General features: G+C 36.3%; 1 protein-coding gene across 2 annotated transcripts in view; it reads left to right on the forward strand.

Moving 5' to 3' along the window:
• LOC131061083 (uncharacterized) overlaps positions 1 to 26,723 on the forward strand; it is a 187,014-nt gene that overhangs the window by 69,987 nt on the left and 90,304 nt on the right. For both annotated transcript variants that reach the window (XM_057994592.2, XM_057994593.1), the window contains 4 exons: positions 2,514 to 2,627; positions 2,823 to 2,910; positions 3,047 to 3,093; positions 3,208 to 3,783. In XM_057994592.2, coding sequence (XP_057850575.1) covers positions 2,514 to 2,627; positions 2,823 to 2,910; positions 3,047 to 3,093; positions 3,208 to 3,783 — 825 coding nt within the window. The remainder of the gene's footprint in view (positions 1 to 2,513; positions 2,628 to 2,822; positions 2,911 to 3,046; positions 3,094 to 3,207; positions 3,784 to 26,723) is intronic.

Here is a 26,723-nt window from a genome sequence, read left to right on the forward strand (position 1 = left end):
GGAAGGAAAAAGGTATTATCTGCAGCACCGATCATAGCAGATCATAATTGTTATTAAGTAACCAGCAGTAACATCCCTGTTCTGGGTGGTATGCTTAATATATGTAGCCCGATAATGTTGTAGGCATAATTTAATAATAATAATATTAGCATAAGCCTACAACAATATGCATAATAGTAATACTAATATAAAGGCATTCACATACTGTGGCAGACCAGATCTGACGCATGTCAGATTTGTCTGCCATCACATCCATCAGGTAGAATAAAGGATCAGTGCTTTGGTAAATGGCAGTACTAGTCATTTATATTATAGGAAATATAATTGATTTATATATATATATATATATATATATTCAGATAGTATTAAACCATATGTTTTACTGCAGAGTAGTTCATTATAAAATATTTTATATATATATATATATATATATAATAATTAATTTAAATGAATATAGTTAATAAATATTTTAATATATATATATTAACGAATATTTTTAATATATATATTAATGAATATTTTAATGCATATATTAATGAATATTTTAATACATATGTTGATGAATATAAGTAATGAACATTTTTAATACATATGTTAATGAATGGTTCTTAGGTGTTAATGAATACATATCAATGAATAGTTAGGAATATATGTTAATAAATAAATGTGAATTTTGGGCTAATGGATATTTTCTGAATATATGTTAGGGAATACATGTTAAATTAGGAATATGTAAATATGGATTATGGAATGAAAAATAGAAATAAAATGCAAAAATGTATTATAAATGTGATTACATGTTGGAGGATATAGGAAGGAAACTCCCTTAGTCTAAGGGAGGGATTATGATAATCCCTAGGGCAGTATATATACTGAATATCTATATGCATATATATGGCTTGGTTGACTAAGTTCATCCAAGAAGAGACGGATCTGGCCGGTCCCCTCTAAGGACTTGGATGATGGGATGCATCATCCAAGGCAAGGAATTGACATATGGTCTTCCTTGGATGGCTTGGGTGTAAGAAATTACACCCAAGATAGGAATCGAATTAACCTTCGATTTCTTGGATGGCTTGGGTGTAAGAGGTTACATCCAAGACAGGAATCAAATTAACCTTTGATTTCCTAGATGGCTTGGGTGTAAGAAATTACATCCAAGACAGGAATCGAATTCACCTTCGATTTCCCGGATGGCTTGGAACCAAGATGGGTTCCACGAAGGCGAGCTTCACAGCCGCCTAAGGACATATCTCCGTATGACATTCGTATCCTTTTTTAGATAAGAATTGTGATTAGTGTTAATTAAGTATTTTAAGGTTAAATTGCAAGTTAGATTAGTTATATATGTATATTTGTTGTATTTCTAACAATCTGTTTTGCTGGACAGTGATCCCTAACTAGTAGGGACATTACAATGTTTGCCACGTATGGGTAAACGATTAAATGCAGAAAGTAAATGCACAGAACATAATGGAAATATATTAAAGAACCAGTTTCTGTATTAATTCAACAGTCCATGTACATCAAGTGCTTCTAACATTACACCCAGATACGATTATCATGATGATACTAAGAATGAAAGGTATGCAATATATAATATCCGAAGGGGTGCGACCAACCGTCGCGTCCAATTGCCCTTCGGGATGACTAACTAATTGACTGCCGTAACTCATTATTACCGACGACAACATAACATAATATGACAACATAACATAATGATTATTCCCGGCAACAAGCTCCCCATTAATTACAATTAAGAGAATTTTGGTTGCAATTATCCCACATTGACAATAATTGTGAGACAATGAATGCTTATAAGGCAAACTCACCAAAAGCATTGCCAATTGGGAAATAAGTTGAATGATGAAAACCCATAAACATAGAATTTTCTTAAAATCATTGTTCCTCTCTCTTAATAACAAATGTTTAGAGTTTCTTGTGTGCTTTGCGATGCCCCTTGCCTTGTGATTATTCTGTTGTATACACAAGCTAGAGTTTACAGAGAAATGATTTCTCACAGAAACTAGTCATCTTGTTGACTTGAGTGCTAAAAGTACACCCATGTAATAAGTATCTAAATAAAAAAGATTGTTTCTGGCCAAGAAAAGAAGCCAACTATATTATAGCATACTATCTCTGACCTCTGAGAATACTCCTCATCTGGGAAGAAGTCCTTGTCCGTGTTTCTCATCCACCAGGAGCATGTGAAGGAAGCACAGGGAATATGCACTTAACTGGTTCAAAGGTTTAACTAACAAAACCAACATAAGTTACATAAACAAGTTCCATCTCCACACTTTGATTGTCAATATCTTTTCTAAAGCCAGCAATTGCTGCTTTAATTTCCTAGTTATTGTTTTTATTTAAGTTGGCAGTGTTTTCTTATGAATTCATACTGAGATCTATTGTTTGAATAAGGAAAGTGTCTCTTCGTTTTTTTTCATATTTACTTCGTTTTAAATTACTGTTTACCGATCTAAAATACTACTAGGAAGATGTTATAAATGCAGGCCTGGATAGATGCCATTCACCAATCAATTCATACTTATAACACATCACTACAAAAGGCAGTTAGTGGAACAATTCCTCCAGAGTCTGTTATGTCACACCAAAGAATTCCAGCTGTAAGTTGTAACTCTTTTCTTTTGTGAATCAAAAAATATTATTTAAGTTAAATTGTTACTTGACAGATATGCAATTATGAATGGTATGAGTCAGAAAATTTCAAAAGTTTCAAAAATGTTAATGACTGTAACTTGATATAAAATATATGTTTTCTATATTGTGATGCAATACGTGACTATTCTAATTTTTTGTAGCATGCCAAAGTAAGATTGGAGGAGCAGGAAAAAGAACTCCAAAGAAGGTTATCTACTAGAATGCAAGAAATTGAACCTTTCAGACAGGGTACATGTTCAAAGCTTTGGAAATTTATTCTTTATTGCCTTTTTTCTGGTCACATGCCTAAGTATGTTTTCAATTTAGAATATGTTTGCTTCTTTCCTATATGAATTTCACCTGTCATGGAACTTGTTGCTTTTAGCCTTCTTACAACAGTTGCAAACACATCAGGGATCTGTATCAGTTTTGGTAAGCAATCAAGACTTCAAAAATTAAGTCCATTCTAATAGCTCAAATTCATCACGGATAAGTGACTCACTTCCTTCTGTAATGGGCAAAAATGGCTACAACTTGGATGTGTAGTCATCTCTGTCAACGGTGGCAGAATGTGAGATCGCTACACAGACACAAAGAAGATACTTGAATGAGAATCAAATGCATGGACAATCAGTTTGTACTGATACTGGATTTATTGATAAAAGAAGCAGATCAACTGTCACTCATTCAACAATAAGGAGGAAAGCAGGACACTCCCGAAATGCTACCATTGGAGATGGTGAATTTGGGTTTCATGATTTGGGGGGATGCATTGGTAGGGAGTTGTTTAGGCGGCGCAAAAGAGGTGGGAATGTGCCATATGCCCTATCCAGTGGATCCTTATCTGATACCGAGGTTAAACAGATTCCATTTTCATCCATAAACCAAAATATTAATTTTCCAGTGAGTAAAACTGCAGATACTTATTCTAATTGTACTAAAAGATATGTGTCTCATGGGGATGATGCAAACAACCATGGTGACAAGATATTGAAATGTTCAAAAGATGAAGGAAAACCATTTGAACAACGTTCCACTACAAGTTTTGATAAAGATAACCAACCAGCCTCAGACAATCCACTTTACTCTTCGTGGAACCAAATTCAGGATGCATTTTCAAAGGTGTGTATTTTTTTCCTATATATATTTGTTTTGTTTCTTTTGTTCTCATTTTGTTCGTCCTTGCAATTTGAGGAGATTTTTTTAATAGAAATGAATATCATGCAATAACCATTGTGGTGAGTGTTGAATTCTCTTCCTTATGCATTGAGAGCCCATTTAAAAGTAAATATCATGATATATATGATTACTTTCAAACATGACTGGAAATTGATAGCTCCCTCAAGTGTACAAGTACACCAAATTATGTACAATATCTTATGAGAGCATTGGCCTCAATTAAATCACCTAGAATTTCAATTAAGGTACACAGACTTGCCAGGAGCTTAGTGATTTTTTGGGGTAATCAAGTACTAACAGGGAAAACTTCCCAGCCTGTGTTGGCTGACTTTTGGTGAGTGGACTGGCTATTAAAATCTTTGTTTTCAGGACTACTAAATTTAAGTTGTTTGTATTTTGAATGTGCTTCATTTATTTTCTAGTACCTTAACCATAAATAATAATTGTAAAAATATATACTCAAGAAATGTGACTCTTGTTTAGTGTACCACCATTCCGATAGATATGCCTATAATATTGTATTTTTGATTATCATTTCATGAGTCTATCAAATGCATTCTTACAAATAAATATATAAGCCTATATAGTATATAGTGTATACAATATACCAGATCAGTTGCAGCCAAGAAACTAAACAGATCTGCAAAAAGGACCATATGGTTTCTTCAAATACCATGTGCAACGAATGATTTCCAAGCTTATCTTCCCATCAATTAAGGAAAATGGGTGTTATCTCAAACTGAAAACCTCAACCAACATCTGCTTCTCTATGGAAGAGGTCGAAGAACAGTAATTGCTACTGATAGAGAAAACCCCTATTTTATGGTTTATGGAAACATTTCTTGGACCAAATACACTAAGCTCCTGGGTAAAAGACAATTGGAAACCACTTGAATATGTTGAGCTTCGTTTGATGCCAAAAGGAAATTTCAATGCAGCTTTTGCTGTAAAAACTGAAAAAGATAATGGCTGCCAAGGTGAAACTTGGTTTCTTCAAAAATCAGGATTCTCATGTGAACTGTTATCCAATATTCAATCCCACAGATGATCTCCCTAGAAGAGTCTCAGTTTGGTTTAGTCTGTCCTTACTACCAAGTGAATTTTGTTCGCAAGTTCATAGGCATGCACCTCTGTATCTCATTACAGACTTTGGTCTTAACATAAAATCATGTTTCCTTAGTTCATTGGTACGCTTTTGCCAACTGACACAGAGTATGAACTAGAAATATTCTGTCTTCTTATTGGCATGTATTCAGCTATCAAGTAACATCTTCACTTGGAAATACTTCATGCCTTAGTGATTCTCAACATCACTTCTTCACTGATTTTCCTCTGTTCTTTGCCATTGATGGATTTTTAAAAAGTTCATATCTGCTGATCTGCAGAGATGCAAATAGAAATGACAAAACATGAACAGGGCAAAAGTCTGAAATATGACCGTTCATTTCAATGAAAAACAAGGATTAGACTTGAGGTTCAACACAATCTGAAAATTTCCTATGAGTACAGCATATCTCTTGGAGATGATTTGTTGGTGAAGTGCATCTCTACAAGAAATCCAAGGGCCAAAACTAGAGCAGCAAACTGCAAAAGCACATGCACTAGAAACTGCAACAAATTAACACAAAGCCCTCCATCAGGGAAAACATATTCAACTGCTCTTTTATGAACATAACTGGAAATGTGGCACCTCTCTCCCCAGGATTCTAAAATTTATGCACTTACCTTAGATAATCGAGATGTAAAAGACTCTCTTAGGTGATGTATAAACCTCCATCTTTGTGCTAAGCATGAAAGCTCTCTTTGCTTATTCATTAGCTCCTCTTCCTTTACATCCCTTGGCCATTTTTTCTCTTTTTTTCCTTAGCACGTTCTTTAGGCTTTCACTTGTTAGGAACCATGGTCTTTTCTTTTGAATGACTCTTTTTACACTTTCATGAAGTGTATGTCTGATAGGACACATGCATCTGTATTGATCCCTCTGTATGCTTTATTGATGCCTTTCAACTGATTAAATTATTACTACCCCTTTTATCTTCCATACTTCTTGGCTCTAGTTCACTATTCCTAATGCCAAGAGCACACTAATGTCAATTGTGGGAATTACTATCCTCACTGCCCTTCTTTTTATCACTTAGACTAGATACTTTCTTCTTGATATGTTTCAGCTGACATATTACAGCTACATACCTCTATTCCCATATTGAGTGTATCATTTCTTTGCTTTCTCCCCTCTTCTTCACTCCCAGCGTAAGGAAGATTGTTGCACAGGCTGAACTGATTTAAAATGCGTCAGTATAATTATGGCTACTTGGATTAATCTACATCAAATCTTCATGCACAAAAAATAGTCATTGTTGTACTTGCTAAAGATTCACATGGACAACATTATCTCAGAAGAGAAGACAAGATTTGTGCCAGGAAGATCAATTTTAGATGGTGTGATAGTTGCTCAAGAAGCTATTTATTCCCTCCAAAATTCTAATAAAGCTGGGATGATCATTAAGATGGATATCTCGAAGGCATATGACAATGTTGATTGGCATTTCTTATGCAAGATTATGCAAGCCTTTGGATTCAATAACCGGTGGGTTAATTGGATATTTGAGTGCATATCAACTCCAAATTTTTCAATTCTCTTAAATGGGAATCCTGAAGGATATTTCTCATCCTCCAAAGGCATCAATTAAGGTGATCCATTGTCTCCATTCCTCTACATTATAGTGGCAAAAGCATTGGGTAGAGTTGTTAAAGAAATGCAAAATAGAGGCTTTCTAGAAGGCATCAAGATATCAAAAAACTTCACGGCAACACATCAACAGTTTGCAAATGACAATCTTCTTTTGGGAGCAGCCAAAGCAAGAGAAGCTACACATCTTCAAAATCTCTTAACCTCGTATGGTAAGGCCTCGGGTCAGGTTATCAACAGAGAGAAATTAAAGATTTATTTCTTTTCAACCTCTCTACCAATAGAGAACATAATAGTGAAAATCTTTAATTGCAAGAAAGGCAGCCTTCCTTGTATCCACTTGGGAATTCCAATTGATAGAGGTTTGAGGAATTCTAAACTATGGGATCCCTTGAAATAAAAAATGGAGCAGAGTATTAATTCCTGGAAAGGCAAATGGCTTTCGTGGGTAGGAAGAATAGTTATGCTTCAGTCCGTTATATCTGCTCTTTCTATTTATCTAATGTCATTCTTATTATTAACAACAAGAATGAACACATTTATTATTCAAAAAATGAGGAATTTCTTTTGGCAAAATTTGGAGGAAAGGCATAGAATTGCCCTCATTGCTTGGGACAAAATATGTAAACCAAAAGTATCAGGTGGTTTAGGTATCCGCAATCAGCATCTCCTAAATCAGGCTTTGGGAGCTAAACTTGTGTGGAAAATGACAAAGGATCCAAATGCCAAGTGGGTAAGACTAATGCAAGCAAAATACATTGAGGCTAGAGATTCAAGCAATTTTATGAGAATTAGTAATCCCCCTAAAGGCTCCAGGATTTGGAACTTTATGTTAAAATGTAGACCTTTAGTGGTAGATTATATCTCTTGGGATGTCCATAATGGAACTTCATGCTTATTCTGGGAACATTCATGGGGAGGCTACTCGAGTTTAGATAGTTTGTTATCTATTCAATTCTCAAGAGATTGGCTTAAACATATCTGGGGCAATCACATAAGGGATTATGTAGTTTTCTCTGAAGAGGGCTCTTATTTAGATTGGTCTTGGAAAAGCTTTGACGGATTTCCTTTACCTCGTAATGAAATTGCCCAGCTATTAGACATCATTAAGAATAGGAAAGTGTTTTTTCAGAAATGGCTAGGATTCTCTTATTTGGACTCCTTCCAAATCAGGTACGTATAATGCCAAGAAGGCTATAATCACCTTGTTAATCAGTATGAGAACAATGATCTTGGAATTCCGCAAAAGCTATTCTAGAGCAGGAATCATATACCCAAAGCGGGGGGGTTTTTGCCTTGTTAGCAACTAGGAAAAAAATTCTAACTGCAGATAAATTCAAAAAGAGGGGTTATGAAGGTCCTTCGAGATGTATTCTTTGCAAAGCACAGGAGGAAACAATAGACCATCTTCTTCTTAATTGCCCTTTTTCTGCCAAGTGCTGGAGATGGCTTTGTGCTAAATTAGGATGGATAACAACCCTTCTGAATGACATTGTATCCTTATTTCAATGTTGGCCAATTAGAACAAAAGATAGTCTTCTCAGCTCCCTATGGGAAATTAGCCCTTATAGTCTTATTTGGGAGATTTGGAAAGAACACAATAGGAGGATTTTTGATAATAAAGAAAGAAAGGTAGAATCAGTCCTTAATTCTATAGAGACCTCAATTGTGGAGAACATCAATTGCAAGATAGCACTCTACTCCTCCAACAAAGACTTTATAGACTGGGATGGTAGAATCAGATTCAGATGGAATGGCATAAGAGTTCCCCCATTAATGGGAAAGAATCACTGTGAAAGAAACTCGGCTGTTTGGATGCCACCGAAGTTGGGATGGTTGAAACTGAACTTTGATGGGGCTTCAAAAGGTAATCCGGGACCATCTGGAGCTGGCTGCGTTATTAGGGACCATAATGGAATTTTTAAAGGTAAACTTACCATTCCCATCCTTTCGGACACCAATAATGTTGCTGAATTCAGTACCCTTTTTATTGGGCCTCACTAAATGCTCAAAGAGAGGCATTAGGCATATTGAAATTGAAGGGGATTCAGCTATTGCTATCAATGCAATTAGGGCTGCAAAAGCTCCTAATTGGTGGCTTCAAGCTTTATTGGAAAAGATTTTATGGACTTTGGGCCGATTTGAGAGTTTCTCATGCAAGCATATTTTTAGGGAAGCAAACTTAAAGGCAGATTCACTCTCAAAATCAGCGGTAGAAGGGTTACATTTTAGTTGGTGGGCGGATGAATTCTCGCTTTAATAGAATTTCCTTATTCTTCATCCTAAGGCTAACAACTTTTCCTCTTTATTTGAAGTTTTTCTAATAATTTTTCCGTCAAATGTAACCATCTCAATAAGTAATTTTCCTGCCATTAAAATTTGAAGTCAAAATTTCTAACGGTTGCAATTGGAGTTTGAATATTGGAACGTTGTGTAATCTCAATGGGTGCCTATGAAATCATACTCATTTGGCCAGCTCATCGAATAATGGATAATTATGGAAGTGTTTTGTGTATTGACGAGTTGGTAGATGGCTCAACTGGTATCATATCATAATTTGATTTGTCAGAAAATTTTGAGCGATTCAAAATCTTTAAATTGGCCGATCCTGACATCTTGTCACTTCTGATTTTATAGCGGATTTCATATACCCTAAGCGCCTAAAATAGAGGGGAATTTATCGTCCACGATTTCTTCCCATACAAGAAGAATTAATGGCAAGTACAGGCGACAACTAACTAGTTTGCCAAAATCTTCAAGAGTCCAAGAAAGCGCCTCTAGAATTGCGGAGAGTTTTTCACACTTTTTTCTTAGTTATGGACATTGATTATTTGGCGGGCAATTATTCCAATTCTTTCTTTTTCTCAAGGCAGTATGCATTTAATGTGGTAGGTTTTATTGGGGATGACGACTTGCTTTTAATGTGAACAACCACACCAATTTTGATTTCATTTTGGTAATTCTCATTTTCTTCCTCCACCTTGGTCGAGTCTTGTTGGTAAACGGATTTGTTGCTTTAAGAAACTTTCTTGAAAAACTTTGTTTTGCCCTGTAATTAGCAACAAAGCGTTCACAACAGTTGAAGAATCACAAAGAAATGGTAATTCTTCTCTGCGTTTGAGAGGGGCAGCTCCCTCGTATAATGGGGGTATTTGGATTTTTTTAAAATTTAAAGAACGAACAATAAAGAAAGATTGAACGCCAAATAAGGTATGAATCTAGATTAAAATAAATTCCATATAATCAAGTTTGAGATACCACAACTTGAAATAAACTTCTTCACATTCAATGTTAAAGGGAAAGCATTAGGTAATCATCAATTAAACATAAGAACATTGATAATAACCCATGAGAATAAGTTGAACACACATCCAAATTGATCTCTATTGCTTAATTGCTTGAATAGCACTATCCAAGTCTCTTATACAAAGCTTGTGAAAAAGTGGAATCCCTACATTGAATAATAATGAGGTATATATAGGTGGAGTGGTAACCACCTGAGGTAACTACCCTAACCACCTTTATAACTACTTTATAACTTCCTCAACTACTTGAAATAACTTCCTCAACTTTGGGAAAAATAACTACTTAGAATAACTACCCAAAATGAGAACTTACGATAACTACCTCATATGAAAAGAGCCAAGATTATCTTTTATTACAATACAAAAATAGAGATGAGAGAAAGGAAACTCGATCATGAGAGTTATTTACAAAGAAAGACAAAAACATGATGCGAGTAACACAACAAAAATGAAGACTATACAAAATGCAACTCTGCACTTATTCTAAGCTAACTCCTTGCGCTGCCGATGAGGCTGTTGCTTTTGTAGGCACATTATGTTGTCCAGGTCCTTTGTCTCTGAAGATTCTGAAAAGCCGGATGGCTGAAGTGACAGATTTTCCTTTGGGAATTAGGATGTTGGCTATCCTCATTTTCCATGTCTTCAAGTTTCTATGAATGCCACTTAGTTCTGTCACCATGCTGAGTATCTGAGACATAGAGATTCTCAAGGAAGAGTAAATATCAATCAATTTTTCCATGGTATTTTCATTGAAGTTTGTCCTATTAAAAAGCTGCTGATCTATCATGTTCTGGAAGCTATTCTGTAACACCTGCAAATCTTCCATCAATGTCACATCTGGGAGAAGAGCAGTGAGTTGTCCTTGGAGTTTAGTACACACTTGATCACATAAAAGCATGAGCTTTTCTAACTCTGATGAAACTTGATCTATGATCACTAGTTTCTAGTTAATGCTTTCTATCCATATTTCTAGATAATCTTTTTCACTACTGGGCAGGATTTTCTCAGTTGCAAGGGTGTCCATTCCAATTTCTATCATTTGTTTGAAATCATTCACAATTTCCTTCCAAGCTGTTTCCTCTTTCTTGACATTCTTCAAGTCTTTCTCAATAGTATCTTTCTTTATTAAGGCCTCATCATGGATAGATTTTGCTTGGACTAGGAAATCACATGCAAGAGTTTTGACCTTTTCTACCCAACCTTCAATTACCTTTCCATAGGCTTGGTATTTTTGAAGATTATCCATAACATTCCTTTCAATTACTCCTTCTGGTGTAAATATAATTGGCTGGCGATCTACACTCAGTGGCATAGTGGAGGTATCAACTACGGATCTCAAGTAAGAAGACAAAGTGTGCACTTGTTGGTTCAATTGATCCTTGGATTGCTTATCCTTTTCACTTCTCTCCACCATTCTGGCTGCCATCACATTAAAGTTCTGAATATCAGACTCATGAGAAGAAGGTCCCATATCAATCTTTGTCACAACAAAGTCCGCAGAGGTGGCCTCATTTGTATCTTTCTCAGATATGGGTTGAGCAATCTCTAAGCACATATTCCTTGAATTTGGATCAGTCTTTATTCTTGAGGATACTTTGAGTTTCTTCGGTTTTTCAGCTCTTCCAAAGAGATCAGATATGCTACTAAATTCAGGTACTACTAGCTTTTCTACCTTCCTCTTCTTCAATAGACTTTGTTCTAACCATGGGAAAGAAGAATTTTCTGTAGACTCTTGGATGATTTCTTGTCTTGCTACCATTGTTGTTGTCACCTCTCTGATTTCTTCAAATTGATCGCTTGGATTGCTTGGAAATGATGAATCCATGACTAAAGTATTTTGTTGTGCTTCTTGTCGTAGGGATTCAATAGGAACTGAGGGAGATATGGAATGCATTCCATCATCAAATCTTGTGTCATCCAGAATTTCCACTGGAACTTGATCCTTTACTTGACTTGCAATAGAATTTTCTTCTATGTCTTTTGCTCTGGATTTCTTCCTCTTTTGTCGGGGTTCATCACCACATGTGTTTTGAAGATTGTTCCTCCTTGGAGGGTCTTCATCTCCATCACTTCCTTGAGTATTCTGGTAAGAAGGAGTATCCCTAGCTGGAGTATGGGAAGAATGCAGTGACGTAGAGCTCTCAAGCTGACTTCCTTTCCTTCTTGGAGTTTCCTTTGTTGGTTTGGTAGCAGTCATTTGAGTAATCTTCTTCTTAATCCAGGCTTCAGAATTCTTGATTACAAAACTTGTTCTTTCTCTGACATCTCTCATTTCTGGATCTGCCCAATTCAAATTGGGAAGTGGCTGGGACTGGACTTGCTCAAAATAGATAGGATCAATCAAATCAGATCCATCATCTTCAATGCCTTCTATGGTCCAATCCATCTTGAAATCATTCATTTGCTTCAAAGTCAACCTTGTCCAATCTCTTTTTCTAACCTCGAACTCATCTTCACAATCCTCCCAAAAGTCTTCAAGATTAGGAAAATGAAAATAGCCAGGACCTAACTTTAAGCTGTTCTTGACATAATCCTTACTATCAAAAGGAAATCTCATTTGATATGGATACAAGTTGACCTTGGATAAAGCTTTTTCTATCTCATCTGCTCTTGAACTTGACTCACATCTATAGTGCCCGAGACAAATGGGAAAGGCTACCCCTTTATTCTTTCTATCTCTACATTTCTTTTGAACTGAAACCAATTGCCGACAAAGCTCAACTAAAATGAGCTTATCATCAACATATCTGGGTATCTTGTGTGGATAACCTTCAAATCCTCCTACTCGAAGATAGGTAAATCTCGGAAACTGGATGAAGAAACTTCCATATTTCTTTATCAATTGAGCGGCTTCCTTTGATATTCTGGTGGCAATGTCTCCTTGTAATAACCTTACTGCCCACATTGTGAAAGCATCATTCACCCACCTGAAATACACAAAGCTTTCCTCAAGTTGCAATTGCTTGTAACAATGGTAAACTTGAGTTTCTTGATTTAGGACACCATTAGTACTTAACCCTGGCCATGACCTCAAATTAGCAATAGGATATATCAAGTAAGAGATCATATGGAAGCGTTGACTTGTTTTGAAGTGCACTAACTGGTCATGTATGCAATTGCTAATGAGATGGCCCCAGTCAATGAATTGCTTACCGGCAGAGATGACTGTTATGAAGAGGTACATCCACATTTCGAACTCAGTGGAATCAGGACTTCCTGTCACTCTATGGACTAAGATAATCAAGTAACAAATCTCTTTGATGAAAAGAGAACGATGGAGTGTTTTTGGAAGCTGAGATTGTCCTCCTCGTGGTGCGACCATCCATTCTTTAGCCAGATTGTTGAGGCATTTGCTTGTATTATCGCTGAAGTATTTGTAAGCTTTTTGCTTATCGATGTGAGTGAACTTTTCCTTATATGGCAAACGAAGAATAATAGCTATTGAAATTCCATCAAGTTTGGCCATTAAGGATCCATCTGCAGCTCTTATCTCTCTTGCATCTGGATTATATCTTTTTGAGCATTCTATCATCAAATCTGTACATTGAATTGCTATGGGAAAACATGCTGCTTCAATCAAGCCGCTTCCTGCCACTCTACAGGACAACTTTGATTTGTCACCTTACAGGAAATCAAAAAGTTCTTCCTGTAAGGCGACAGATCAATGTTGTCCTGTAGAGTGGCAGGAAGTGGCTTGATTGAAGCAGCATGTTTTCCCATAGCAATTCAATGTACAGATTTGATGATAGAATGCTCAAAAAGATATAATCCAGATGCAAGAGAGATAAGAGCTGCAGATGGATCCTTAATGGCCAAACTTGATGGAATTTCAATAGCTATTATTCTTCGTTTGCCATATAAGGAAAAGTTCACTCACATCGATAAGCAAAAAGCTTACAAATACTTCAGCGATAATACAAGCAAATGCCTCAACAATCTGGCTAAAGAATGGATGGTCGCACCACGAGGAGGACAATCTCAGCTTCCAAAAACACTCCATCGTTCTCTTTTCATCAAAGAGATTTGTTACTTGATTATCTTACTCCATAGAGTGACAGGAAGTCCTGATTCCACTGAGTTCGAAATGTGGATGTACCTCTTCATAACAGTCATCTCTGCCGGTAAGCAATTCATTGACTGGGGCCATCTCATCAGCAATTGCATACATGACCAGTTAGTGCACTTCAAAACAAGTCAACGCTTCCATATGATCTCTTACTTGATATATCCTATTGCTAATTTGAGGTCATGGCCAGGGTTAAGTACTAATGGTGTCCTAAATCAAGAAACTCAAGTTTACCATTGTTACAAGCAATTGCAACTTGAGGAAAGCTTTGTGTATTTCAGGCGGGTGAATGATGCTTTCACAATGTGGGCAGTAAGGTTATTACAAGGAGACATTGCCACCAGAATATCAAAGGAAGCCGCTAAATTGATAAAGAAATATGGAAGTTTCTTCATCTAGTTTCCGAGATTTACCTATCTTCGAGTAGGAGGATTTGAAGGTTATCCACACAAGATACCCATATATGTTGATGATAAGCTCATTTTAGTTGAGCTTTGTCGGCAATTGGTTTCAGTTCAAAAGAAATGTAGAGATAGAAAGAATAAAGGGGTAGCCTTTCCCATTTGTCTTGGGCACTATAGATGTGAGTCAAGTTCAAGAGCAGATGAGATAGAAAAAGCTTTATCCAAGGTCAACTTGTATCCATATCAGATGAGATTTCCTTTTGATAGTAAGGATTATGTCAAGAACAGCTTAAAGTTAGGTCCTGGCTATTTTCATTTTCCTAATCTTGAAGACTTTTGGGAGGATTGTGAAGATGAGTTCGAGGTTAGAAAAAGAGATTGGACAAGGTTGACTTTGAAGCAAATGAATGATTTCAAGATGGATTGGACCATAGAAGGCATTGAGGATGATGGATCTGATTTGATTGATCCTATCTATTTTGAGCAAGTCCAGTCCCAGCCACTTCCCAATTTGAATTGGGCAGATCCAGAAATGAGAGATGTCAGAGAAAGAACAAGTTTTGTAATCAAGAATTCTGAAGCCTGGATTAAGAAGAAGATTACTCAAATGACTGCTACCAGACCAACAAAGGAAACTCCAAGAAGGAAAGGAAGTGAGCTTGAGAGCTCTACGTCACTGCATTCTTCCCATACTCCAGCTAGGGATACTCCTTCTTACCAGAATACTCAAGGAAGTGATGGAGATGAAGACCCTCCAAGGAGGAACAATCTTCAAAACACATGTGGTGATGAACCCCGACAAAAGAGGAAGAAATCCAGAGCAAAAGACATAGAGGAAAATTCTATTGCAAGTCAAGTAAAGGATCAAGTTCCAGTGGAAATTCTGGATGACACAAGATTTGATGATGGAATGCATTCCATATCTCCCTCAGTTCCTATTGAATCCCTACGACAAGAAGCACAACAAAATACTTTAGTCATGGATTCATCATTTCCAAGCAATCCAAGCGATCAATTTGAAGAAATCAGAGAGGTGACAACAACAATGGTAGCAAGACAAGAAATCATCCAAGAGTCTACAGAAAATTCTTCTTTCCCATGGTTAGAACAAAGTCTATTGAAGAAGAGGAAGGTAGAAAAGCTAGTAGTACCTGAATTTAGTAGCATATCTGATCTCTTTGGAAGAGCTGAAAAACCGAAGAAACTCAAAGTATCCTCAAGAATAAAGACTGATCCAAATTCAAGGAATATGTGCTTAGAGATTGCTCAACCCATATCTGAGAAAGATACAAATGAGGCCACCTCTGCGGACTTTGTTGTGACAAAGATTGATATGGGACCTTCTTCTCATGAGTCTGATATTCAGAACTTTAATGTGATGGCAGCCAGAATGGTGGAGAGAAGTGAAAAGGATAAGCAATCCAAGGATCAATTGAAACAACAAGTGCACACTTTGTCTTCTTACTTGAGATCCGTAGTTGATACCTCCACTATGCCACTAAGTGTAGATCGCCAGCCATTTATATTTACACCAGAAGGAGTAATTGAAAGGAATGTTATGGATAATCTTCAAAAATACCAAGCCTATGGAAAGGTAATTGAAGGTTGGGTAGAAAAGGTCAAAACTCTTGCATGTGATTTCCTAGTCCAAGCAAAATCTATCCATGATGAGGCCTTAATAAAGAAAGATACTATTGAGAAAGACTTGAAGAATGTCAAGAAAGAGGAAACAGCTTGGAAGGAAATTGTGAATGATTTCAAACAAATGATAGAAATTGGAATGGACACCCTTGCAACTGAGAAAATCCTGCCCAGTAGTGAAAAAGATTATCTAGAAATATGGATAGAAAGCATTAACTAGAAACTAGTGATCATAGATCAAGTTTCATCAGAGTTAGAAAAGCTCATGCTTTTATGTGATCAAGTGTGTACTAAACTCCAAGGACAACTCACTGCTCTTCTCCCAGATGTGACATTGATGGAAGATTTGCAGGTGTTACAGAATAGCTTCCAGAACATGATAGATCAGCAGCTTTTTAATAGGACAAACTTCAATGAAAATACCATGGAAAAATTGATTGATATTTACTCTTCCTTGAGAATCTCTATGTCTCAGATACTCAGCATGGTGACAGAACTAAGTGGCATTCATAGAAACTTGAAGACATGGAAAATGAGGATAGCCAACATCCTAATTCCCAAAGGAAAATCTGTCACTTCAGCCATCCGGCTTTTCAGAATCTTCAGAGACAAAGGACCTGGACAACATAATGTGCCTACAGAAGCAACAGCCTCATCGGCAGCGCAAGGAGTTAGCTTAGAATAAGTGCAGAGTTGCATTTTGTATAGTCTTCATTTTTGTTGTGTTACTCGCATCATGTTTTTGTCTTTCTTTGTAAATAACTCTCATGATCGAGTTTCCTTTCTCTCATCTCTATTTTTGTATTGTAATAAAAGATAATCTTGGCTCTTTTCATATGAGGTAGTTATCCTAAGTTCTCATTTTGGGTAGTTATTCTAAGTAGTTATTTTTCCCAAAGTTGAGGAAGTTATTTCAAGTAGTTGAGGAAGTTATAAAGTAGTTATAAAGGTGGTTAGGGTAGTTACCTCAGGTGGTTACCACTTCACCTATATATACCTCATTATTATTCAATGTAGGGATTCCACTTTTTCACAAGCTTTGTATAAGAGACTTGGATAGTGCTATTCAAGCAATTATGCAATAGAGATCAATTTGGATGTGTGTTCAACTTATTCTCATGGGTTATTATCAATGTTCTTATGTTTAATTGATGATTACCTAATGCTTTCCCTTTAACATTGAATGTGAAGAAGTTTATTTCAAGTTGTGGTATCTCAAACTTGATTATATGGAATTTATTTTAATCTAGATTCATACCTTATTTGGCGTTCAATCTTTCTTTATTGTTCGTTCTTTAAATTTAAAAAAAATCCAAATACCCCCATTATACGAGGGAGCTGCCCCTCTCAAACGCAGAGAAGAATTACCATTTCTTTGTGATTCTTCAACTGTTGTGAACGCTTTGTTGCTAATTACAGGCCAAAATAGAGTTTTTCAAGAAAGTTTCTTAAAGCAACAAATCCGTTTACCAACAAGTCTCTTCTTCAAAAGTTTGTCTGTGCTTGAGAGAGTGGAAATTGACTTGCATTTGACAGTTGAGAATGGCTCCTTTAGCAAAATTTTTAGTAATGGTGTATCTGGAACTTGTCTCATGTTTTGGAGTGGACACTCTGGTATCCTTATCAAGTCCAAATAGATAGGCAAACTTCAAGGAAATCTTCTGCACTCCACGGATGAATTTGTTATCTTGGGGGTTAAAATGGTTTTGGGTAAGGGCCATTTCGAAAGAAGTGAATATTATAGGGACAACACACAAATCTCCTCAAGATTTGTGGTGTCTCTGTTGGACATTCAAGTGCCCAAGGTAGAAGTCAAAGACTTGGCCAACCGCCTCTTTGGTCCGGAGCTTTTGGTTGGTCTAGGCAAAGTATTCGGCTATGCCGTGCTTGGAGTTGGCCTTCTGCGGCCTGGAGTCCTTACTGCAATCACAGATTTGGGGGAAACATTAACCTTTTATCCATTCTTTCTTGACCTTAAGGGTCCGGCTCAAATGAGACAGAGAGCATTTTCTGCTATGGCGCGTTCTTTCTTAAAATGGAAGTTCTCACTGACCAGACAGAGGACCCGGACATGGAGGAGGATCTAAGAGATTTTGCTATCCTGAATGGCCTCCTTCATCCGAAAGAAGAAAAAAATGTTCCCAGCAGACATGGTAATAACTCAACTCATCCGTAGGGTGATCAAGGCCGTGTTCGAGGGTAGGGATCTCAAGGTGGCGGTCGTGGTCGCAGTTGAGGGAGAGGTCGGTCCAGAGAGAGGGGTCGTAGTCACAAAGGACGTGGCGGTAGTGGTGCACATCAAACTAGCTCTCATCCTGGGTCTTCATCCTAGGGGTGATCTCAAGCTTCAAAGAGATATGAATTTGCAGACTCCTTTTTGCCAAGTTTTTTTGAACTTTTAGAAATTAGATGAAATGTCGATAATATAAGATCTTTGATGCCTTTGATGAACTTTTCGAGTTTTTGATGCTTGACATTAGACTTACTTTGGAAATCTATCTTGGCTAGGACAGATTCAGTTGGATACTTGGACTGTTAATTTTTGTATTTCTGAAACATTATCTTTAATATAAAATCTTTGGCTTTTCCCATTTGCTGACCAAAAAAAAAAGATTCACTTGACATCAAATTTAATGGTTAGCAACAACCACTAGGAAGGAAATACAAAAGCATTTTAAGGCTGAGTGTATTAGAGGAGATGATAAGACTAAAGCATACATTTACAGATTCCAAGTTTGAGTGCCTAAAAGCTATCTGAAACTCTCCAACCAGTATTTATTATGACTCTTACTTTCCTGGCAATGAATTTGGAGATTACTGAAATTAATTACAAGGATTGCATTGCAGATTTCTTAGGTCATAAATTTCCCTTCAATCCGTATCATGGATGCTAGTACTTTAAAAGGTTGCTACATATTGGTGTATTAATCCTTGTCACTCGAATCACAATAAAAATGCATCACAGAAAGATCTTGTGCCTCCTCATTATACAACAAACCTCTGAAAATTTATCATAGAAGGAAAGAAGATATCTAAGAACAATTTACCAATTATGCAGACTTACCAGCCTCAGTATCAACGAGTAGTGTGCCACCTTCTACAATCCTCTTCAACCTATCAGAATTGAAAGATGAGAATTATTGCTCTTAAAACAACAGCCCTTTTGCTAAACTCCCCAACATTTATACCAGGTCCCTCAAGTATATTTCCTTCTTTAGAGGATATATAATAGTGCTCTTTCTCCACTCTAATTTCTATTTGGCACCACATGCTCTCATCTTGATATGCAGACTAAAGGAGTTTAAAACGCAAGTTATCTGTTTTCCCCTAATTCCATAAACCATTTTCAACAGTCCTCCCTGTTTGATTAAGGTTCAAGTAGATTGTGCACATAAAAATTGCACCTCCTACCCCATTAAATCCTCCACAAATCCTGCTCCTTCAAGGCTTCCCAACTCCACTCCTGAAATCCTTCCTCAATCTGCTTTCATATAAAAACTAAAGAAATTGAATGATGAAACTCTGAAATCTGAATTTTCATCTTTATATAATTGCTGCGAAAATTACAATAATCCAATATGCTAAATTGGAAATCAATTTTCAAAACTTATGATGACAAATCTCTAGTCACAAGCTGTTGTACTAGTACGGATTGCAGATTTGGAGAGTAGTGGCTTCTGGGGAGAAGATAAATTGTATGGATGCTGCAGTAATGAATTTTCAGAATATATATAGCGCTGTGGGAACAAAATTAGACTACCATTAGATTGTATAGGTTGCAAGCTTGATGACATGATACGGCGGCAGGGTAGTGATCAGATCATACGACTGCTAGGCAGTGATTGAACTGTACGACAACTGGAAAAGGCAACAACAGATTTAGACTGTTCTTGTTGATGGCATTGGGTTTTGCTATGTTACGGTAGCCTTTGGAAGTCACATGCACACCTTGTAGACTATAGGTGTGTGACCAGGAAAACCTTCAATTCTGGTGATGATTTGTTGCACAATAGCAAATATAAATTTTGAAATTTGTATACAATCTTCAATAGTTCTGAAATGTATCAATAACCAAACTAACAATCGGAATTTCCTTCAATCTTTCAGTGCAATTGTGATTCTTGGATGGAATCACCTCAAATGGACAAGAGAGTTTTCATCTTCCGATTCCAATTGGAAACCAAGAGGGGTTTCGTCCTCCAAATTTTTGCACATCAAGGGTTTTCTTCCTTGGATGGGAAGACGAACACAAGTGCTAAAACTTTGGAAAGAGATTTGATGGCAACAACAAAATTGGGTGATTACTTTGATCTAGTTGCCCTCCTTTTATAAATTCCTTCCGGATCCCTTAATTTGAATTTCCTTTTTCCCCCACCGATAACTCTCTCCAAAAAGTGTTTACAAACACTTTTAAAATTAAATATTATATAAGGCCTTATGTTTTCCCATTTAGATGAACACTTTATGAAAATAATAAGATATAAGTTGTCCTATAAAATAAATTATTGGGTGCAACTTAAATATTCTTATTAATCATTTCCCTAGCTTATCCCTTAGCCTATAGGAAATGATGAAATAGGTCCCCGATTAATATAATTAGAGAATGGGACATGAGAATTTGCTCTTTCCAAAATTTCTTGTCCTTGAGCAATGAAAGCTCAAAACTTTTGACACTTCACAAGTGACAATCTTTGCATACTAGTATCCCAAATTATCATTGAGAGTTGGCAAATACATGTCCTCAATTCCTTGTGTGATGTAGTAGTTTCCCAAAAATGAACTCACAATCATGTTTTTACTGCATCGATTTGATATAATTAGAATCTGAAAAATTTGCACTAAATGACGCCCTTGCAACTACAATTTTTTTTGTCAGGCTTGTTTTCTTATATATCTTAGATTTACTTATAGGTTGTGGCTTTCATATTGAATGAAGAGACATAGGAAGAAAAAATTCTAAGACCTTTAAATAATTTGTGATGCCCCCAATTGCGAACCATAGGAAAGTATGGTAATTTTTTTCTTGTATTTTCCAATTATATTAAACTGAAATGAAATGTGAAATAATGTAAATCCTATGCTTACTATAATCAGCAATAAACGTATAGGATTTAATTCAACATCTTTCAATTAATGATTGACAAATAATATCAATTCAATATAACTTCATATTTGCCCCAAGAATGACAGCAATAAATAATTTTTAAAATCTGGAATATTAAATAAATAATCATATTTGGGCATCTAGATAAATCCTTAATTGTCAGTAATAAAATCAGTGAATAATTAGAGGTTATAAATCCAAAAAATTCCAAATCAAGGGGCCAGTATCATATCTGATTGTTAGCAGTGATTGATGTCAAAAACAACAATTGCAAGATCAAAACAATTTGCCAATCTGGCATTCCATCAAACAACAATTAATGATGATTAGCAATTAAATCCAACGCTAGTTATGACAAGAGATAACAACAAACTAGGGCATAGGTTAATATTAATAAATCGATATATAAACAGCCAACTTATGGGTGGTCGAGTGCCTGTTGTGTTCTACCTCACGTGTTCTCTGGAAGAAGAAATCCCTCCCTTGACATCCTTGGTGCTTGTCCTATCCACTAGGCTGGTCTTTTGGCATAGTGGCACGTCATGCACCTGCACAACTCAATGACTTATTTATTTGAAAAAATTCTCACCATTGGATCAGCTATCACTTCAATTACAAATTTTCTTAATATTATTAGGACATATAGCTATGGCATGTAATGAATGTATTGAAATGATATTGTGTGTATGGGGTTATAGAGTAGCTGTCTTGTGGTGAAATCAGCCCTTGGTCAATCTTCCAGGTCTAGTGAATCTTGTAGATTAATGGGCAGCTTGTAGATTATGTTATATGTGGAACTTGTGGGTTAAGGGTTTACCCTTTCCCATTTAAACTAGTTGTGTGGCTATTTCATAGGGGACTTATTGTTGTTAAGACATTATGGGTTATGCATAATTTGTATCGAGCAGCAAACATAAAGTAGTCTAGCAGGTTTGGTTCTCACAGTAATGGAAATACCTGAAAAATCTTTTTTCTTTGGTTGCCTTAGTTTCTTCAGCTTAATTTTTTTCCACCTTTCTAATCCCTCTTAAGATGGCCTAATGGTAATAAAATGTTTTTGAAATGTGAAAGGCTACCATTCAGTTGTCTAAAGACACATACATACATTATACAAGTACTATTTAGTTTTGTGTTCACAATAAAAAATGATCGTAAATAATTACTATAAATGTTATTAGAGAGTGCAATTGGATTTCGTATGCACTAGTGCATGGATGCCTTCCATCACTTGTAGAATATTTGTTATAGAACATAATGTACCAAGTGATATAACAATAAAAATATTGTTAATTATTACTGATTTGCGTAGTATATATATACACATGAATGGCAATATCATATGATACACCCCTTACAAATAGATATTCTTATGATACTAATCATGCAACAACTACCTCTCCAATTGATGATTTGGACGATTTGTGTCATGCATCTGGTACAATGCGGCCTTGGGTAGCCCACTAAGCATGTTGGTGGCTAAAACTAGTTTCCATGTAGTTATATTTAAATTATTAGGGTTAGTCTACTTAAAAATGCCGCTTCCACCAACCACACCAAAATCCTTGCTCCTCTCTATGTTTGAACTTTGAACCATGCATCTGCTCTCTCCATTAACATTCAGCACCCCCTAACTAAGCCCAAGGCTGACTGGAGAAAAATCTGCCCCTTTAAGAGGGGGCATGGCCTACTCACAAACCTTCCCATCTGAACTCAAACTTTCATTTATGATCGATTGCCTCCCACAATACAAGGCAGATTTGTGGGGAATATTTTTGTAATTCATTTAACACAATTGCCCCTATGAAAGAGTATCAGGCCTTATTTTGCAAATTCAGGGGGTCTTTTCCATGATCCAAAACCTGAATTGTTTGGGTGTGAGAAAACTAGAAATCATTTAAATCTATAGCTATTCTTATAACTCCAAAGATATATGTCACGACTATTTCTCCACAATACAAGAAAATGATTGATTTCCCAAAAAGGCCCTTGGATTATGTAAAAAAGGTTCTCCTGAACTATTTGGCTTTTTATTTCAATCCAATGGAAGATTTTCTGACTACAGTTACATTATGGGTTCTGTTTTTGCGACTTCTAGTGAATATGTAAGAATCACCCTTAGAAAACTTGGAGGAGCAATTAGTGAATATATTACCACATTCTGAATTTATCAAGTATCATGGTTAAAAAACTGCAATTGAACTCTATTATCTTACACATGGGAGGGATCAAATTGGCGATGCTGGTAGATTATGAGAATATCCCCTTTTGTTATAGGCTTTGTCATGAACATGCCATCTGGTAGGGTTTTTCTTGCATATCAACCACAAGAACAAAAAAGCTGCCTTAAGAGATCTGGGGCAACCTCCGGTGAACTCCAGCAACAATCAGCTGGCCTTCGCAAAGAGGAATGACTATATAATCACGAAGGCAAAACCTTGTAGATAAAGGATGAATTCGAGGGGGCATATGCATGCAAAAGGAAGTATCAATAGACACACATTGAACAAATCAAAATGACAAATTCTTTCCATGCTTGCGTCTCATAGGAAGAAAAAAAAGTGGAAGACATTGCAATTGAATAGCCTAAGGAGTCGTTGTGACCAAAAAACAAATTCTCAAATTCAATCAGGTAAGATCCGTTCACTAAATACCGTCAAATGCTTTTCATATTGACAATGATTGCTTCAAAGTTCAAGCACAATAATAAGATCTAGAACTTCCAAAAGAAAACAAAAGGCTCAGCTCAAATTTGAATTTTTTATTTTCTAACCCAAGCACTCAGATTAAAAATAAAAGCCAACTTAAATTTCTGCAATAGTTTACCTTGAGGTAGCATAGGGGAACTTGGCAACATACTACATGTAGGTAGTCATAGATTTGAAAGTTGAAACTATGTTACTGGGTTCGACAAGCATGCCATTGTATCCGTTTGGGTTCGGTATAGGTTCTTGTTTGGTACGGGTCTGTTGCACAGATATGACTTTGGTCCATCACAGAGAACCCAATCTGGCGGAAATTTATTTCAGTAGGGGTAGGAAATATTTTCGATGGCAGTGGCAGAACCTTGTATCCACTTCAATTGGCAACAGCCATAATCCTCCATTGGAGACAAATATAACACTTTAATACATTATTAAATAGAAATATTTTAATATAACATAATGATAATATATATAATTTTTTATTTATTTATAATAATTAAATGTGTTATTATAATTAATAAATATAACATATTATCATAATTAATACATGTAATGTATTTATTACATATATTAGTTATAATAATACATTTAATTCTTATATATATTATGTTATATTTACTATTAACTATTTACTTATATATATTTTCACAAGATTGGTCCCCCACTGCCCCTACAAGAAGGGCCTCTTTGGATTGGAGTGACTAGGTAGCTATAATTCCCCCCACCCGAAGTAGTAGAGCAGGATGGAGGTTGTTCCCTATTCAACCTTGGCTTGAAAAAAGAAGGGATTGAAATGCCGCTTTCTCGATTTGATACGCAGGTGGGGGAATTCTAGTGGATATTGGGGTGGCATTGAAACAAGCATAGTCGTGATTCCTTGGGTTGGGTGGGGGTTTTGATCGACCAACCAAACCACTCATGATTAAAGGAGAGGTTCATATTGGATTCACGCACTCCCTTGTTCATCCATTGGTTTCTCTCCTGCCCAACGACTCCCTGAATCTCGGAATTATCTTTCGGAGATAGAATGAATCTTGAAAGTTGAAACACGTTCTTGGATGATTCTTCTCATTCCCACCCACTAAATTAATCAGCTTGCTAGAATAAGCTGGCTATCTGTTGACGTGTATTTTGTACACCATCATACACAGAATAAAATACCCAAAGGCATCTTATCCTCTCTTGAATAAAGTCTCTAACTACTGAAGATTCGCATGAAGGATCAGTTAGGATGACTCCAATGTTCTTTTGGTAGGGTCTCTACGTGTGGATAAACTCCAGTGGTATGATGTGATTTGCTGGAATCACAAGGGGACTTACATTTGATGATTGAACTTCCGATCTGCTTTGCTGGGACACAGGCTCTGACTAACTTAGATTTGAAAAAATGAAAAAGAATGGGGCGAAGAGAGGATCTAATCCTAATACTAAGAATGTAAGAGCAATGATTGATCTTTGACAAAACTCTAACTAGGTCTTGTTTTGACATCAATGGACCATCTACACAAGGCTAGTGCGATCTTCTAGGGGAAGCTTTATGATGTTCAAATCATCACTACAGGCATAGACACCATCAAGTTGATGCATATCAATGAAGAAGCGACAAATTGAAATTGAGCTTAAGCTGAATGATTCCAGTTGACTACACAAGGCGAGTCTGCAATCAACAAACTGCTAGTAGTATGGATATACGAATTTCCACCATTAATCAATCACATTTCCTCCATTCATCTAATCATCTACCATCTAGGATTGAAGACTCAACAAGAAACCATGCAAATTGCAAGAAACGACACACTTCACCATTACTTCAATGAAAATGGAGTTTGTTTACAATCAATGGCAACAATTTCTTGCCTTGTCCTCCTATTCTACTCTAATTGCTATTCTATCAACTTCTAACTACTCTCTATCTACTAACTGCTTTCAACTATTTCTAATCTATTGCTAAATTAGCCTTTACAAATGAAATGCCTGGGCTTATATAGTGCCCACAATACAATTTGATGGCTTAGATCAATTCAAGATCAATGGCCAAGATTCAACAATGAAAACCCTAATTAGGGTTTGTTACAACCATTACATAACATTTAATGCTTGACCAATGATAAAATTGTATTGCTTGGACACATGTCCCCTCTAGAAAAATCGACCAATGGATAGCCGAGGTAGGTACATCGGAGTTTGTGCCACCTTCCATGAGTTAAGTACATTGAATCTGGACATGCTGAGGTGGACCTCACTGATTGGAGACGTGATGACTAGGATGCCACCTCGTCTGACACTTGGTTGATACTCAATTTGGTAGCGTTGAGAAGTTATCTTTGATTAATTCTTCTAAAATTATTTGCTTCTTCAACGAGCCCTTGTTCTAACTCCTTGTGTCCTTGATGTGCAGGATGATTGATGTACCTCGCCTTGGGAATGCTGGATTTGAAGAGGTCGCCCTTGTCTTTGCTTGATCGTCCCGGCGAAGACCGTCCTTGATCTGACTTGATTTTCCTTGATGAGATCTCCATTTGATGCCTACACAACATTTCAAAATTAGAAACATGATTTTGCAATGAATAGCATAGATTAAATTAATTTTTAGGAAACTTCATAATAAATCCTTGAGTTATTATTTCCTAAAAAACGATTGAGCTTATTGAAATTCAAAATTTCAAAAATTCAAAATTTTAAGGCTATGACGATCAAAATTCGAAATTAAAACAAGGGATCTTGTCATACCTTACTTGAGAGTTTAACACTAGAATGCAAAATAAAGGAATTTGCCCAGGCAAAAATCAAAATTTGAAGCCTTTGACTTGATCTTGAAGGATAATGAACGTCCTCTTTATTAATTCGCCACCCTTGGAATCTTTGATGTGTTCTTCAATGTCCTTGGCAAGTTCGCCTAACTTGAAACTCAAACTCCTTTGATAATGCTTGTACCTTCCCTTTGAAATTCGCTCCTTCTCTTGAATGATAAT

Source organism: Cryptomeria japonica, chromosome 4 (assembly GCF_030272615.1).
Source record: "Cryptomeria japonica chromosome 4, Sugi_1.0, whole genome shotgun sequence".
Classification (NCBI taxonomy): domain Eukaryota; kingdom Viridiplantae; phylum Streptophyta; class Pinopsida; order Cupressales; family Cupressaceae; genus Cryptomeria; species Cryptomeria japonica.